Genomic DNA, 12,612 nt, shown 5'->3' with positions numbered 1-12,612 from the left:
TTTTGGAAAAAGCCTCAGTAGTAAAATCGCAATATTAAGCATCTAATAGTGTCAGCAAAGATTCAACAGCTGGAAAGCAATTAGAGTTGGCAGTGGGTAAACAGGTTCCTACCAAAGAAAATGTTGAGATTTTAATTTATAAGTTTTAATTCTTGAGTGCAAGTAAAAACACTTCTGAGTCCAAGACTGCGGTCTTGAAACATAATTTAACTTTTTGGACAGACTCTTGTAAGTCACAGGTATGGAACAAGTCCTGGCACTACCAAAGGGTTCTATTGCATTCTTACTCAGTTTACAGTTTGTATATTTATAGCATCTCTAATGGCTCAAGTTAACAATCTCACTGGGATTTAAGAATGTGCTATTTCCCTTTCACTGTCACTACTTTCCTAACATTTCAGAAGTATTCTGGTGAAGCCAGGCAAAAGTAAAACAGTTTATGTAGTTTTGAACATACATGCTATTTTCATAGGATAACTTACTCTTTAACAATCTGATCTTTTTGACTTCATATAAATGAAGAGCAAGGCACTAAATTTATAAGTAGATCTGGCAAGGATCATGGGACAGGTAGACTCATTGGATTCCTATTGATTTCACATGTGGTACAGAAACCCACAAGTGCACTTTTCTTGGATTTGGACCTTGATTTCTATAATTTTGTAAATGGTATAAACTGAAATAGAAGCACACTCATTCTCTGAAGACTTTTCTTAGCTTTGTTGGGTCAACAGTTGAAATATCCATGCCTTGAATCTTGGAATAATTTGGGAGTTGGGGAGGAGGATTTTTGTTTTACAAGAATGTGAATCTGACAACTATAATTGTGGAACACTGGAAATTCATTTACGTCTTGATATGTGATTAAAATTAATTTTGTTTACTTGAAACTCCTCTTGCACCAATTCTGTCTTACATTGTATATTTATACTTAAACAAAAACTGGTCTGGTAGCACTTTACAGACTAACAAAACCTGTAGATGGTATCATGAGCTTTCGTGGGTACAGGCCACTTCTTCAGATAACCAGAGTTTTGAGTTTAGGATGTGCAGACCCAAAATAAATAAGGGGGAAGGAAAAAAAGAAAGGTGGGGGAGGGTAGGAAACAAGGAGCAGAGGTTATGAAAAAATCAAAGGGAAAAACAGGAAGGCAGAATAGGCAATCAGTAATTACCTGGAGATTGGATAGTTAAAATAAAGCAGATAAGGATCAAAGTCAGTAGGGGGGGGATACTAACACAAAAAATCTACCTAAAGAGCTGTTTGCACCTTCATTGAATGTTTGGTTGGTAATGGCCCAGCCCTCCCTCGTCCCAATTGAGCCCATTAGCATGAGAACTGAACTTGCAGATGAACTGTAATTCCAAAACTTCTCTGTGTATTTCACTGGTAGAATAAATAGGCCTGAATACCTATGTCCTAACACCATTCAAACATGGAACTTTGTTTCTGGGTCAGTGGTGGACAATTTTGAGGGGGGAGCACACCTAAGAATTTGGTAAGTGGTCAAGGGCTGTACTCTTCCATGAGATTAATGAAAGAGGGGTAGAGTCTGCTATAGCGGTTGGGTACAGAAGAGAGCTCAAGGTAGGAAAATGGAGTGCAGAGACCAGGAGCAAGGATGGGTACAAGAGAAAATTGTGATCTGGGACAAGGGTACAGAGGGTGGATTATGACCTGGGGCATTGAATTGGGATGTAGTAGAGAGGGGGTGTCCAGTGCAGGTGCTAACTGACAGGCACTTACCTTAGGTGGCTCCAGGCCAGCAACCCACTGGGGGACTCTAGCAGGCTCCCTGCAGACCATGTCCCCACATGCCACTCAAAGCCCCTGGCTGTGGGGGCAATATGCTCTTTGTAAGCTGTGCATCCTTTGGGAGACAGGGTGTTGCCTATGCCACAAGCATGGCCCAGGCAGCTCCCATTGGCTGGTTTGCAGCCAATGGGACCTGTGAGATTGTGCTGGGGGTGGGGACAGCATGCAAAGAGCACATGGCCCCCACAACCAGCTGCTGTGAGCGGTGTGCAGGGAAACAGCAGGCAGGGAGCCTCCCCAAGGCTCCCACTGAACTGTGAGACGGTGGCAGCCAGATGCGGTGGTTTGGTGGGCCAGGCTGTGGGCCGAATTTTGCCTGCCCTTGTTCTAGACCAGCGGTTCCCAACCTTTTGTAGCTGGGGACCCATTTTGACAATCAGGAAGACTTGGTGACCCAACGCAATTAAAAAATGGAGGAGGACAGAGACACTTGGCAACCCTTTTGAAATGTAATGGAGACCCATATTTGGGTCCTGACCCATAGGCTGGGAAACCCTGTTCTAGACTGACCCCCTCAATTGTGTAATGCTCAACTCCAAATGGTATTTCTGTAAACTGTTATGGAAGAAGTGGTGTGATTATTCTAGGTGCTGCCACTATCTCAGCTCATGCATGTAGTGTGATACCATTTACTGATCTGTTAATCTAGTAGATACACTTCATTTACAGCAGGTTCTTTTTAGGGCAGTAATTGTATTAAAATGACAGTTTTCAAGTCTTGGATAAAACTGTACCTGAGTGGTGGCTTCTCTGATCCCTCTACAGTGTCCAATTATGTCTTCTCTATTACAAAAAAAAAAAAAAAAAAGTTTGCATGAGAAAATGTTGGAAAAATCAATTGATCTTGATTGCATTGATATTATTGTTAGACTGTCATGAACTTAACTGTTCTCTTGTATCTCCAAGGCACAATTCATTTTCTCAAGAACAGAGAAGCAAACTGAAATGCTTGACAGGAGAAATGAAGACTTTTATTGGAATTGAAACACAGCTTGGGGGTGGGGAGAACCTCAGCAATGGGGAGTAGCATGTAATTTCTTCATTCATAAATCTAGCTGCAGGAAGTCACAAACCACCTTCTTCCATATCTTAAAAGGAAATGTCCATTTATGAGATGGTTGAACCTAGTAGCATAACTTTAAAAGGAGGGCAGAGTTGAAATGGTTTGTCATGTAATTAAAATATTTGGTATGTGGACCTGGCCACGTAAGGAGCTGGGCTACCGTAGCCCTACGCTTGCTATGGTTTAATGTGGTTCTCAACTTTTTTATTCTAACCCGCCCACCCCCCCACGTAGGGTTGCCAGATGAGTTCAACAAAACTACTGGACACATGTGACATTGCATCACAATCTACATTGCATTGGATTTAGAAAATACCCGACACTCCCATTGTCTCCATGGCTGCGTCTAGATTGGCATGATTTTCCGGAAATGCTTTTAACGGAAAAGTTTTTCGTTAAAAGTATTTTCGGAACGGAGCGTCTAGACTGGCAGGGCACTTTTCTGCAAAAGCACTGTTTGTGGAAAGCGTCCATGGCCAATCTAGACGCGCTTTTCTGCAAAAAAGCCCCGGTCGCCATTTTCGCCATCGGGGCTTTTTTGTGGAAACCAAATCAAAGCTTTGCGCAAAGGGGGCCTTTGCCGAAGGGAGCAGCCGGCATTCCCGCAGGAAGCCCCATTCAGACAGTGGGGAGTCGGTGCTCTTGCGGAAATCCAGGCGGCCGTGTAGGCAGCTGGCAGGTTTTCCGGAAAAGCGGCTCGTCTGGACACAGCCGGGTGTTAACCGGACCCTTGGGACTCGGGCCTGCCGGTTCCACCCGGACCCCCCCCGCAGACACAAGCCAGGGCGCGTGCCCGGGGGGGGGGGGGGGCGCTCCGGCTCCCTGCCCGCGGGGGAACAGCTGGCCTGGCGCCAAGGGCAGCGCTCGGGGCGGGGCTCCCTGCGGCCGGGCCCCGCCCCACCGCGCCCCCCGCACTCCGCCCCGCCCCCACGGCCGCCTAGCCCCGCCCCTCCCCGCGTCCCCGCCTCACAGCCGCACGCCGCCCTCGTCCTTCCGGCTGCTGCAGACTCCCCCGGGGGGCGGGGTTTCCGGTTCCGCCCCTCCCGGAAGCGGCGCGCGGCAGGCGGCGGGCGGCTCGCGCCGGCATGGCCCGGAACACGCTCTCCTCGCGCTTCCGCCGCCTGGACATCGACGAGTACGACGAGAACAAGTTCGTGGAGGAGCCGGACGAGGCGGCGGCGGCGGAGCCGGACCCGGGCCCCGAGGTGGAGGCGCTGCTGAGGCAATATCCTTGCGGGCGGGGCCGCTCCCCCCCCCGGCAATGGGCTCTCCTGGCCCGGGCTCGTGCGCCTGTGGGGCCCCTCCCCCCCCCTCGGCCCGTTCCCCCCCCCGCCACGGGCCGGGCCCGGGGCTCGTGCGCCTGTGGGGGCCCCTCCCCCCCCCCCGCAACGGGCTGGGCCCGGGGCTCGTGCGCCTGTGGGGGCCCCTCCCCCCCCGAGACCCGTGCTCCTCCCCCCTCCCCCGCAACGGGCTGGGCCCGGGGCTTGTGGGGGGGGGGGGGGGCCCGCAATAGACTCGGCCCGAGGCCATTCCCCCCCCCCCCCGCAATGGGCTCTCCTGGCCCAGGCTCGTGCTTCTGGGCATTTGAGTGAGTCACGAGGTGCCCGGGGCTGCTCGCTGGTTTTCCTGTTCTGCGTGGCCCTGGGTTATAGCGCAGGTCTGAACAGCCCTGGGCCTCGGCCGCAGTGTGGGCTTTGCTGGCTCCATGGACTCCCAGGGAGTGGGGTCTTGTGTTTCAAAACTTTGGGAAATGAATGTTTCACAGAGACTGATTGGACGAGGTTAAATAGCTCTGCGCAATTTGAAAGTGTGTACAGTTGGAGAGGTATAAAGGGTATAATGTAACTGTTCTGCGGTATTCCATAATGCTCCTAGGTAGGGATGTGCCCAACTAGTCAACTATCCAATAAACAAATGCTTATCAGATAGTGGACACACTAGTGGACTAGTCATTCCCTTCTCCCCCTCCCCCTCCTCCTGTCAGAAAGAGGTGGGGGGGGGAGGGAGAGAATGGCAGGGGTGCTTCAAAGTGGCAGCACTGTGTGCAGCCTGGGGCAGTGCTACATGGAACCCAGGTTCAGCCGGGGACTGCCCTGCTGACCCTGGGCTCAATGTGGTGTTGCTGCTTTGAAATGCTGCGTGATGCTAGGCTCCCCATGGCATTTCAAAGCAGCAATGCTACATGGAGCCCAAGGTCTAACTCCAGTCTCCACGTGGCACTACTGTTTTGAAAAGCCATGGGGAGAATGGGGCCAGCGGGGCACTGCTTGAGTCCTCCACTGGACCCATGCTCCCCACAGTGCTTTTGCCTTTGAAGTGTAGCAATAGTCCTTGGGGTGTTGCTACACTTCAAAGGCAGATGCACCCTTATCAATTAATCAAATAGTCTATGCAAATTGCATTAACTATTCAATTAATGTCCCTACTCCTAGGTAGGACTCATTTATATTATAATTTACATTCTAACATCTGTTAAAGTGCTAAAAATGCGTGGATCCCTAAAATATTATCCAAATCCATCTCGCCTTTTCATCTGCCTTTTGTGGTCCAACTTAATGAGTTCTAATCACATCACACTTTTTTTACATGACAAATATTCATACTTTTCTCATTTGTATGTGCTATTTACAAAACCCAGAAAAGCAAGCAGCAAACATAAAAAATGAAAGCATGTCCCAGACTATGCTTTAATTTTGATTAAGATTGCTATCTCTTTGCTTATGGGGTTCTAATCAGATTCTGAAATCTGAAAAAACCTGAAGTACGATTGCAGGTACTACATTTGCATATTGCACCACCGACAGACCTACTAGTTTAGCAGCTTAAGAAAAGGGATTCTGTGGGACCTGATAATTTTTGTAGTGGTGGTTGTAATTTTTAGTTTATAGTGGATTGTTAAAAACATTGGAAGCAAATTTAGTTACCTAATATGGGTTGCAGACAGAAGTGGATAGAGAACCTTATATAGAAGGAGAATGTTCCATTGCCTCATCCCATTTCTGAAACAATTTTTCAAGTAGGACAGTATGTTTTGAAGTGAGTTAATTGAGCCAAACGGATATAAAAATGCTTAAAATAACTGTCATCAGCCACACTGGGACCTAACCCAGATTATTCCTTTTATTAAAATGCCTATATAGAAGATGAAAGCAAGAAAACGACTTGTTTTCAAATTAAGCCTACAGCAAGTATGTGTTTGTATGAGGTGAGCTGGATGGTCTCTGACTGGGAGTGATCTTCAGGAGAAATAGTAGTTTTAGTTTGTGCATCTTAGAAAATACCAGGTGGAGTTGTGCAGATCTCTCCAAGGTCACCTAGAGAAAAGCGCATGATAGCCTGGGTCTTCCACCTGCAAAAAGGGCACAAGCTTGCACCCATCACTAACGTACATCAATAGTGACTGCTTTACCACATGTGGAGAAGACAAGTTCATTCTCCCCATTCACTGCTTGACTTCTCTGCTCAGACTGTTAAAAAAATAATTGTGGTGGTGTCTGGGATGTGGGATTTGTCTTTATTAAGGATCTGGATTAAGCCTCACCAAATCATTTCAGATAGCTGCTCGGACCAATCAGACTTGGTTTCTAACAAAACTGGATTCCAGTCTGGCAGCGAAAGGTGATGGGCTCTGTTTCTCATTACCAATCCTCTGAACTCTCTTGTACCTATATTTTGTAGTTAAGATTCCTTTACTGTAAAAATTAAATTAGGTATCAGGCCAATAAATTATTCTGTTTGTATAATTTGATTAGTAACTAGTTTCAGTATGTGCTGACTCCTTTATATGGATCAGAATGCTTCCTGAGCAGAAGCTGACACTTAAGTTGCACTCTCACCAAACAAGATAAAGTGCATCCTGGAAGACTTCTGAACAAGTGTTAGGAATGACTGGATTAACTACTTTATGGTGGGATTATTTTTGAAACCAAGTATGAAGTTGATAACATAGTTTTGGATTGGTATGTATTTCAGAAAGGAGCTCTGCTATTAAGGAAGTAATTAGTTCTTTACCGTCCTGCTATTACTTGTATTTATAAGCATGAGAAAAATAAATAGCAGATAGTTTGAGAGTTTACCAGTTATAGTTGCAAGTACATCAAGCTACTTTTTAGGTGACCTGTCCCCATGAATGCCATTCTTATTCGTCATACCTAGGACTGAGCAAATGACAGTGTTAGGTTATTATGTTGGTTCCACAGGTCACTGTGTGAGTAACTAAGAAAAAGAGTTTCCTGATTTACAGAATTTTAAGTTTTGTGGTGAATGAGGTTTCTGTTTTTATAACTGAAGTCTTGTCATTTTTAGTTTAACTGACAGGAAATCCTGTCAACTCAGAAGTGAACAATTGCTTTAAAAACTGTAAGTGAAGAGGAAATTGACCTTGAAGCAAAATAGTACTTGTTTGCAATCCTTGCTGTATTGTTGGGCTTTTGCTGTTTAGATTTGTGGTCCCAAGCCCTGAAACTAATTAGATAATTGTAAAAGATAAATCCGGTGGGGGGTTTTGGCATTTTTATTCATGCTTTTTAATGTGTATTTAATTGTCTGATGCCTGTGACTTTCTGTACAATATAGAATTCCCCAAACTGCCTAGCTCCATTACCACAATCTGACTTACGTAGACAAGCTAACATCTCTTCATTAGCAAAGCTCAGGCTTCCACATTCTCCTCCTGGTTTTTTTAATGATGTTTTCTGAGTTTCTCTACTGCATTTCAATATCTTTTTCTGCAAATCTACAGTTACACTTAGCATTTGCAGGAGACAAATTGGGATGTTTCCCAAATGAGGTAAGCATTCATTCCCTTTCATAAATAGATGGAATCTGAATCTTTCCCATGCTTTCAAATCGCTTAGAGTACAACTGAGGCTCTACTATCTCTAGCTTAGGCTGTTCCTTGCACATCTATGTTGTTAAATCCCCTAATTTTCTCTCTACATACTGCTCAATGGAGAGATTTTTTTTTGGTTGACTCTTCTTACATGTTTCCTTAATTGCCCATAGCAGATGCTCAGGCTTCATTTTTAACACATTTGATATTTTCATCATGTTCTAGGGATGAGTTTGAGATAAGGAGTTGTGCAACTTTTATTAATCTTGGCATTTGTAATAATTCCATTTAATACTTTGTGTCTTCCTGGGCATGTGCTTTCAAAGGCATTTAGGTATTTGTCTGTAGCTTTGGTGGATGTTCAGCCTCTGGAATCATATGCAAGGTGGAAATAACATCTAAGTCAGTGTGTGTTAAACTTTAAGACCATGGAACACCAAATACTGTATTTTTTTTTTATGCGGAACACCTAAGAATTTTCTTCAAAAAAAATTGTCACACAAAAAGACAAAAACTAAGAAAAGGTTGCAGCACCCCTGAAAGTTGTTCACGGAACATAGTTTAAGAAACACCGAGCTAAGCTGACTGAACTGAATTTGCTTTTTATGGGCACACTTTGACACTCTAATTTGCTACCAAAGTATCTTCTGGAAATCAAGTATTTTGTATTAAAGTGCACTGCGGTGATGTTTTGAATTAAATATTAAAATGAAAAGGGGTGGTGTGTTGCTACAGTTTCCTTGCTTCCCATTTCCATTGTCTCAAGTGACAGGGGTTGGAGTTCACTGAACTTTCCATTTTAGAATGTTTATTATCATCTTTAAGAATTTGGGTCCTTGACTTGCTATGCTGCACAGGTGATATGCTGAGAGCTTTTCACACAGCCCTGCGGAATTCTCCTTTGAACACAAAGAACCAAGCAATAAAGGTAAATGGAGCCTTCGGGTTTCTATTGGTGTGAGTGTTCCTTCACGTTGGATGCTGACACACTGACCCAGCTAGGGAGTATTACTACATTTTAAAATAAACATGTGAACCACTGAGAAATATACACTATATGCATTTTAATTTCAACACTCTTGAGTAGTACCTGCTTCTTTTCAATGGCTGGCCCTTTACCATGCATACTCAAGGGGAAGCATCTTAGACATGATCCAATATATGTACCTTTATCACCTTGCTGCATGCACTTGACTGGATGGAGTATGACAGCTGGGGCATAGCAGTGGGGGAAGCTTGCTACTAAGGTACTTAAAAGAGCCCTGGTCCATTGATCCACCAAATCCTGTTGTATTCTCAGGAGGGAAGAGTGACTTTTTTCAATCTTTAATATTTAAGAGGTTGGTTCTTACCTGCTTCTAATTACTGAAATTTAAAATCGTATAAAACTAAAGCCTAATTGTTCCCAAGCTGACGTAGCCTTTTATATTCAGCTGAGAATTCAATTGCACGTTATTTGTTAGAATTCATTTGTTGAGTAAATGTGCATTTTGGGTACAGTTAAGATTTTGCTGTTTACGCTCTTTGGAGCGATGGGCTCTGATGTCATTCTGCTTTTGTCATTGCAGGAACGGGTCCAGGGAGTGGTGCTTAAGGTCCTCACATCCTTTAAAAGCAGTGAGATAGAACAGGCAGTAAACACATTAGACAGAAATGGTATTGACTTGTTAATGAAGTACATTTATAAAGGATTTGAAAAGCCAACAGAAAATAGCAGTGCAATATTACTTCAATGGCATGAAAAGGTATGTGTCTCTTCCAGGGCTGCCTAATTTGGAAGCCACAGTTCATTATGATCATGGTTGAAAATCTTCTATATAGTATAGTATCTCTGCAGAATCACATAATATTGTAGTCAACGGAGGTGCACGAGGAGGAGTCTGATGATAGGGCATGTCCCTCAGGGGTACACTATTTGGGAATTGATCTCCCTACTGGTCTGTCAGACCTTGGATTCATTAACTCTTACCATGCTTCAAAGTCTGTCTTTTCTAGCAGCCATTTAGGAAGGTTGAGAGTCCATGGAGGGCTGGCACTGGAAGGAGGATTAAGGTGGAAGTACTATCATGTAGTAGTGTAGAGTGGTTTTCTTAATTGAATCTAACTAGGATTATATACATACAAAGGTGTGCGTACATGTAGTGTGCGTACATATAGCTTCTGGATATGTGCTAGAGAAACCCGTGCCTGTCAGAGCTTTCCACTGTCATACTCCTGTAAATTGGCATCTGGATGTAGAAAACTGAACAATGATTGTAGAACTACTCTTAACTTGCAAGAGAAACACTTCTGCAGTCTTGAAACTAAAAAGCTCTGACTTGGATCCACACCCCACCTTCGAGTTCAAGTGTGGAATGGCTGCTTTAAAGTAAGAGGCAAAGGTCCCCTATGGAATGGCTGTTTTGTGGGGAGGGCCCTGCTGCCAACAGTCTGTTTTGACACCTTTCTTCCTGAGGTGCCTGAGCAGGATGTGATGTTTGAGCAGGCACATAGGTCTGTATGGAAAGCGCTCAGACATTAAAGGCTTTGTTGTTCAGGTCTGGGGACACACTGATACTTAGTAACTGCACTTAAGACTTGCAGCTACCACTTGCTTGAGAGTGTCACTTTAAAGTGTGGCTGGAAGGAGATGGCCATGTTCTCATGATAGCAAGGAACCTTTCTGCTTTTTGTTTCCAATGAAAATGATGGTTTCTGGCCATTGTGGGTAGGTGGCCCAGGGTGTATGAAATTACTTGGCATTCTGCCTTGGGAGAGGTCACCACTCAACAGTATGCAGCCAAATGTTCAACAGCCAACATGCTCCTCAGCAGACTGAGAGGAACAAGGCAAGTTCTGAAGTAGACCTGGCGCTAACTGAAGCGTTGCTTGCATTCGATCTCATGGTACTACTGCTATGGAGAGAGAAGTCATCTGTCTAGTCTTTTGAGATCTAGCACTTCCTTTCAGAACCTTTTCAAATTTGCATCTGTGCCAGTTGCCCAGCTTTAGCAGTGATGTAGAAATGATTCTCTGTTGTGACTTGGGAGCAAGTGGGTAAAAACATCTGAATTCTTACACATCCAGCTTGTGCATTGTGCTGGCAAGAGGACTCAGCTATATTGCATTTCCTAAGAACAGCAGACTGACTCTCCCTGCTTATAGGTTGTAATACTTAGAGGCCACTGGTGGGCAGCCTGCACACCCCTGGTCTGGCCCCTTCCCCATGTGCGCCTCACACTGGAGTCCTGCACTTTCTACTTCTCCCCTTCCCCTCCCAGCACTGTGGAGTGCCACAAGTCATCTGACTTGCCCTGCTCCTCCCCTTCACTCCCAGCCATGAATCAGCTGGGATTTACAGGCTCTAACAACTGCAACAGGGAACAATACACTGATTAGTGTTACAATTAAGTACAGAAATGAGGTTTGTCAATAGCGGCTGTTATAAGATGCCTTTGTGTGTGCAATGGTTGATTTGACGTGTAACCTCTCTCTCCTTTTTCTACCCTCATAGGCATTAGCAGTAGGTGGACTAGGTTCCATAGTAAGAGTTCTTACAGCAAGAAAGACTGTTTAAAAGACTTAACTTGAACCAAGATGAACAGTTTTGGACTCAGAAGAAAGAATCAGCTGAAGTGACATTGGCCCATCTTTCTAGACATTGCAATCTACTGACATATTATGGAAACCTCGGGAATGCTTCTATTTTTAAAGGTTGGGGAAAAGAGCAAATATTATTGTGTGTTCTGACTATCAAATACAGGGGCTGAGACTGTCTGCTTTACCACATCAGACATTCTGGTTACTGTACAGGGAGAGGTATTTTTCTTCAGATGCTGCACCCTCAAAGTACGGTGACATAAGATCCTGTGTGTATTGCTAATTTAAGAGAAGTAGCTGTGGCTTCAGCAGATGCAAAGTTCTGACTGGGGGGAAATGCCGATTTGACAGGGGATTTTGTACATACAATCAAAGGACTAGCTGGATGACTGGGTCAGTTTCATTGTAAAGTGCCTGCTGCGTCAATAAAGCTCTTGGATTGTAAGAATCAAATCTGATTTTACAATTTAGATAAAATTGCTATGGATTCAAAGGCAAATTTAGTGTTGAAATATTCTTGTAGGATCCCACCTCCACAAAGCATTGTGCTCTTGTTTACGTCTATACCACCCTGATTGTCTCTCAAAGATGTTTGTTTTAAACCAGAGCACCTTCTCTCCAATAGACTGAATGAGCACCTAACTGCACTGGTAGTAGTAGATGACATTTGCCTCACTCTGTGTTTACTTGAATGCTTTCTTTCTGGCCCTGATTTAATTTGTATGTATAAACAGGGGGTTAAGTTAAGTGCCAAATATAATATATGGTGTATTAAGGTGTCTAACTCCAGGGGTTCAGTTTTTCTCTTCATGCCAGCTGAGCAAGGAATTATTTCAAAGCTTCATGTGTAAATAATGCTGTTATGGAAAAGTGTGTCCTTTGCCCTTTTGAGCATTTAAAGCGAGTACTTGCTCATCTTAAAGTTATGTGATATGTTCACATCTTTAAATAGAAGTACATGTACTCCCTTTGAAATGAACCTTTTCTGAGTAGTGTCCTGCTAATAAACTATCAGCACAACTTAACATACAAAGTGGTGTGGTCATCTGTGGGGCATGGAGTGTTAACTAGTGCTATGTGATTCATAGTGGTAAAAGACGGGAACTGTAGTTGAGGGTCAGGTAAAAAAAATTAGCTCGCTGCACTACTGTTAAACCTAGGGCAGAACAAAACCCTGAATCCATGGGCTATATTTCTTCTCCCATGAAAATCTGTTGTCCTAGTAACATTGGGATTGTGCTGTGTGATTAAAAATTGAACAGACCCAAGCCACTGGATAGGCCAACTGAAAGCATCTTCTGTAAAGCCTGTTTTTTCAAATGA

The 12,612-nt window shown here is 44.2% G+C and overlaps 2 protein-coding genes across 3 annotated transcripts in view; one reads left to right on the top strand and one right to left on the bottom strand.

The window, feature by feature from the left end:
* Positions 1-2,560: 2,560 nt before the first annotated feature.
* Positions 2,561-12,612, bottom strand: part of GOLGA1 (golgin A1) — a 44,303-nt gene continuing 34,251 nt past the window's right edge. The window contains exon 24 of one of the 2 annotated variants that reach the window (XM_075905693.2): positions 2,561-2,599. In XM_075905693.2, coding sequence (XP_075761808.2) covers positions 2,576-2,599 — 24 coding nt within the window. In that variant the 3' untranslated portion in view covers positions 2,561-2,575. Of the gene's footprint in view, positions 2,600-4,506; positions 6,229-12,612 lie in introns of those variants that run through there. The other variant, XM_075905692.2, reaches the window with a different exon arrangement.
* Positions 3,878-12,322, top strand: ARPC5L (actin related protein 2/3 complex subunit 5 like). The gene is made up of 4 exons (XM_075905704.2): positions 3,878-4,105; positions 8,567-8,638; positions 9,279-9,455; positions 11,204-12,322. Exons 1-4 carry the CDS (start codon positions 3,965-3,967, stop codon positions 11,264-11,266), a joined length of 453 nt encoding a protein of 150 aa, XP_075761819.1. The 5' UTR covers positions 3,878-3,964; the 3' UTR covers positions 11,267-12,322.

The sequence above is a fragment of the Pelodiscus sinensis genome, chromosome 23 (genome assembly GCF_052426305.1).
Source record: "Pelodiscus sinensis isolate ZL-2025 chromosome 23, ASM5242630v1, whole genome shotgun sequence".
Lineage (NCBI taxonomy): Eukaryota > Metazoa > Chordata > Testudines > Trionychidae > Pelodiscus > Pelodiscus sinensis.
The sequence above is the reverse complement of the archived record's forward strand: the minus strand, read 5'-3'. Positions and strand labels throughout refer to the sequence as shown.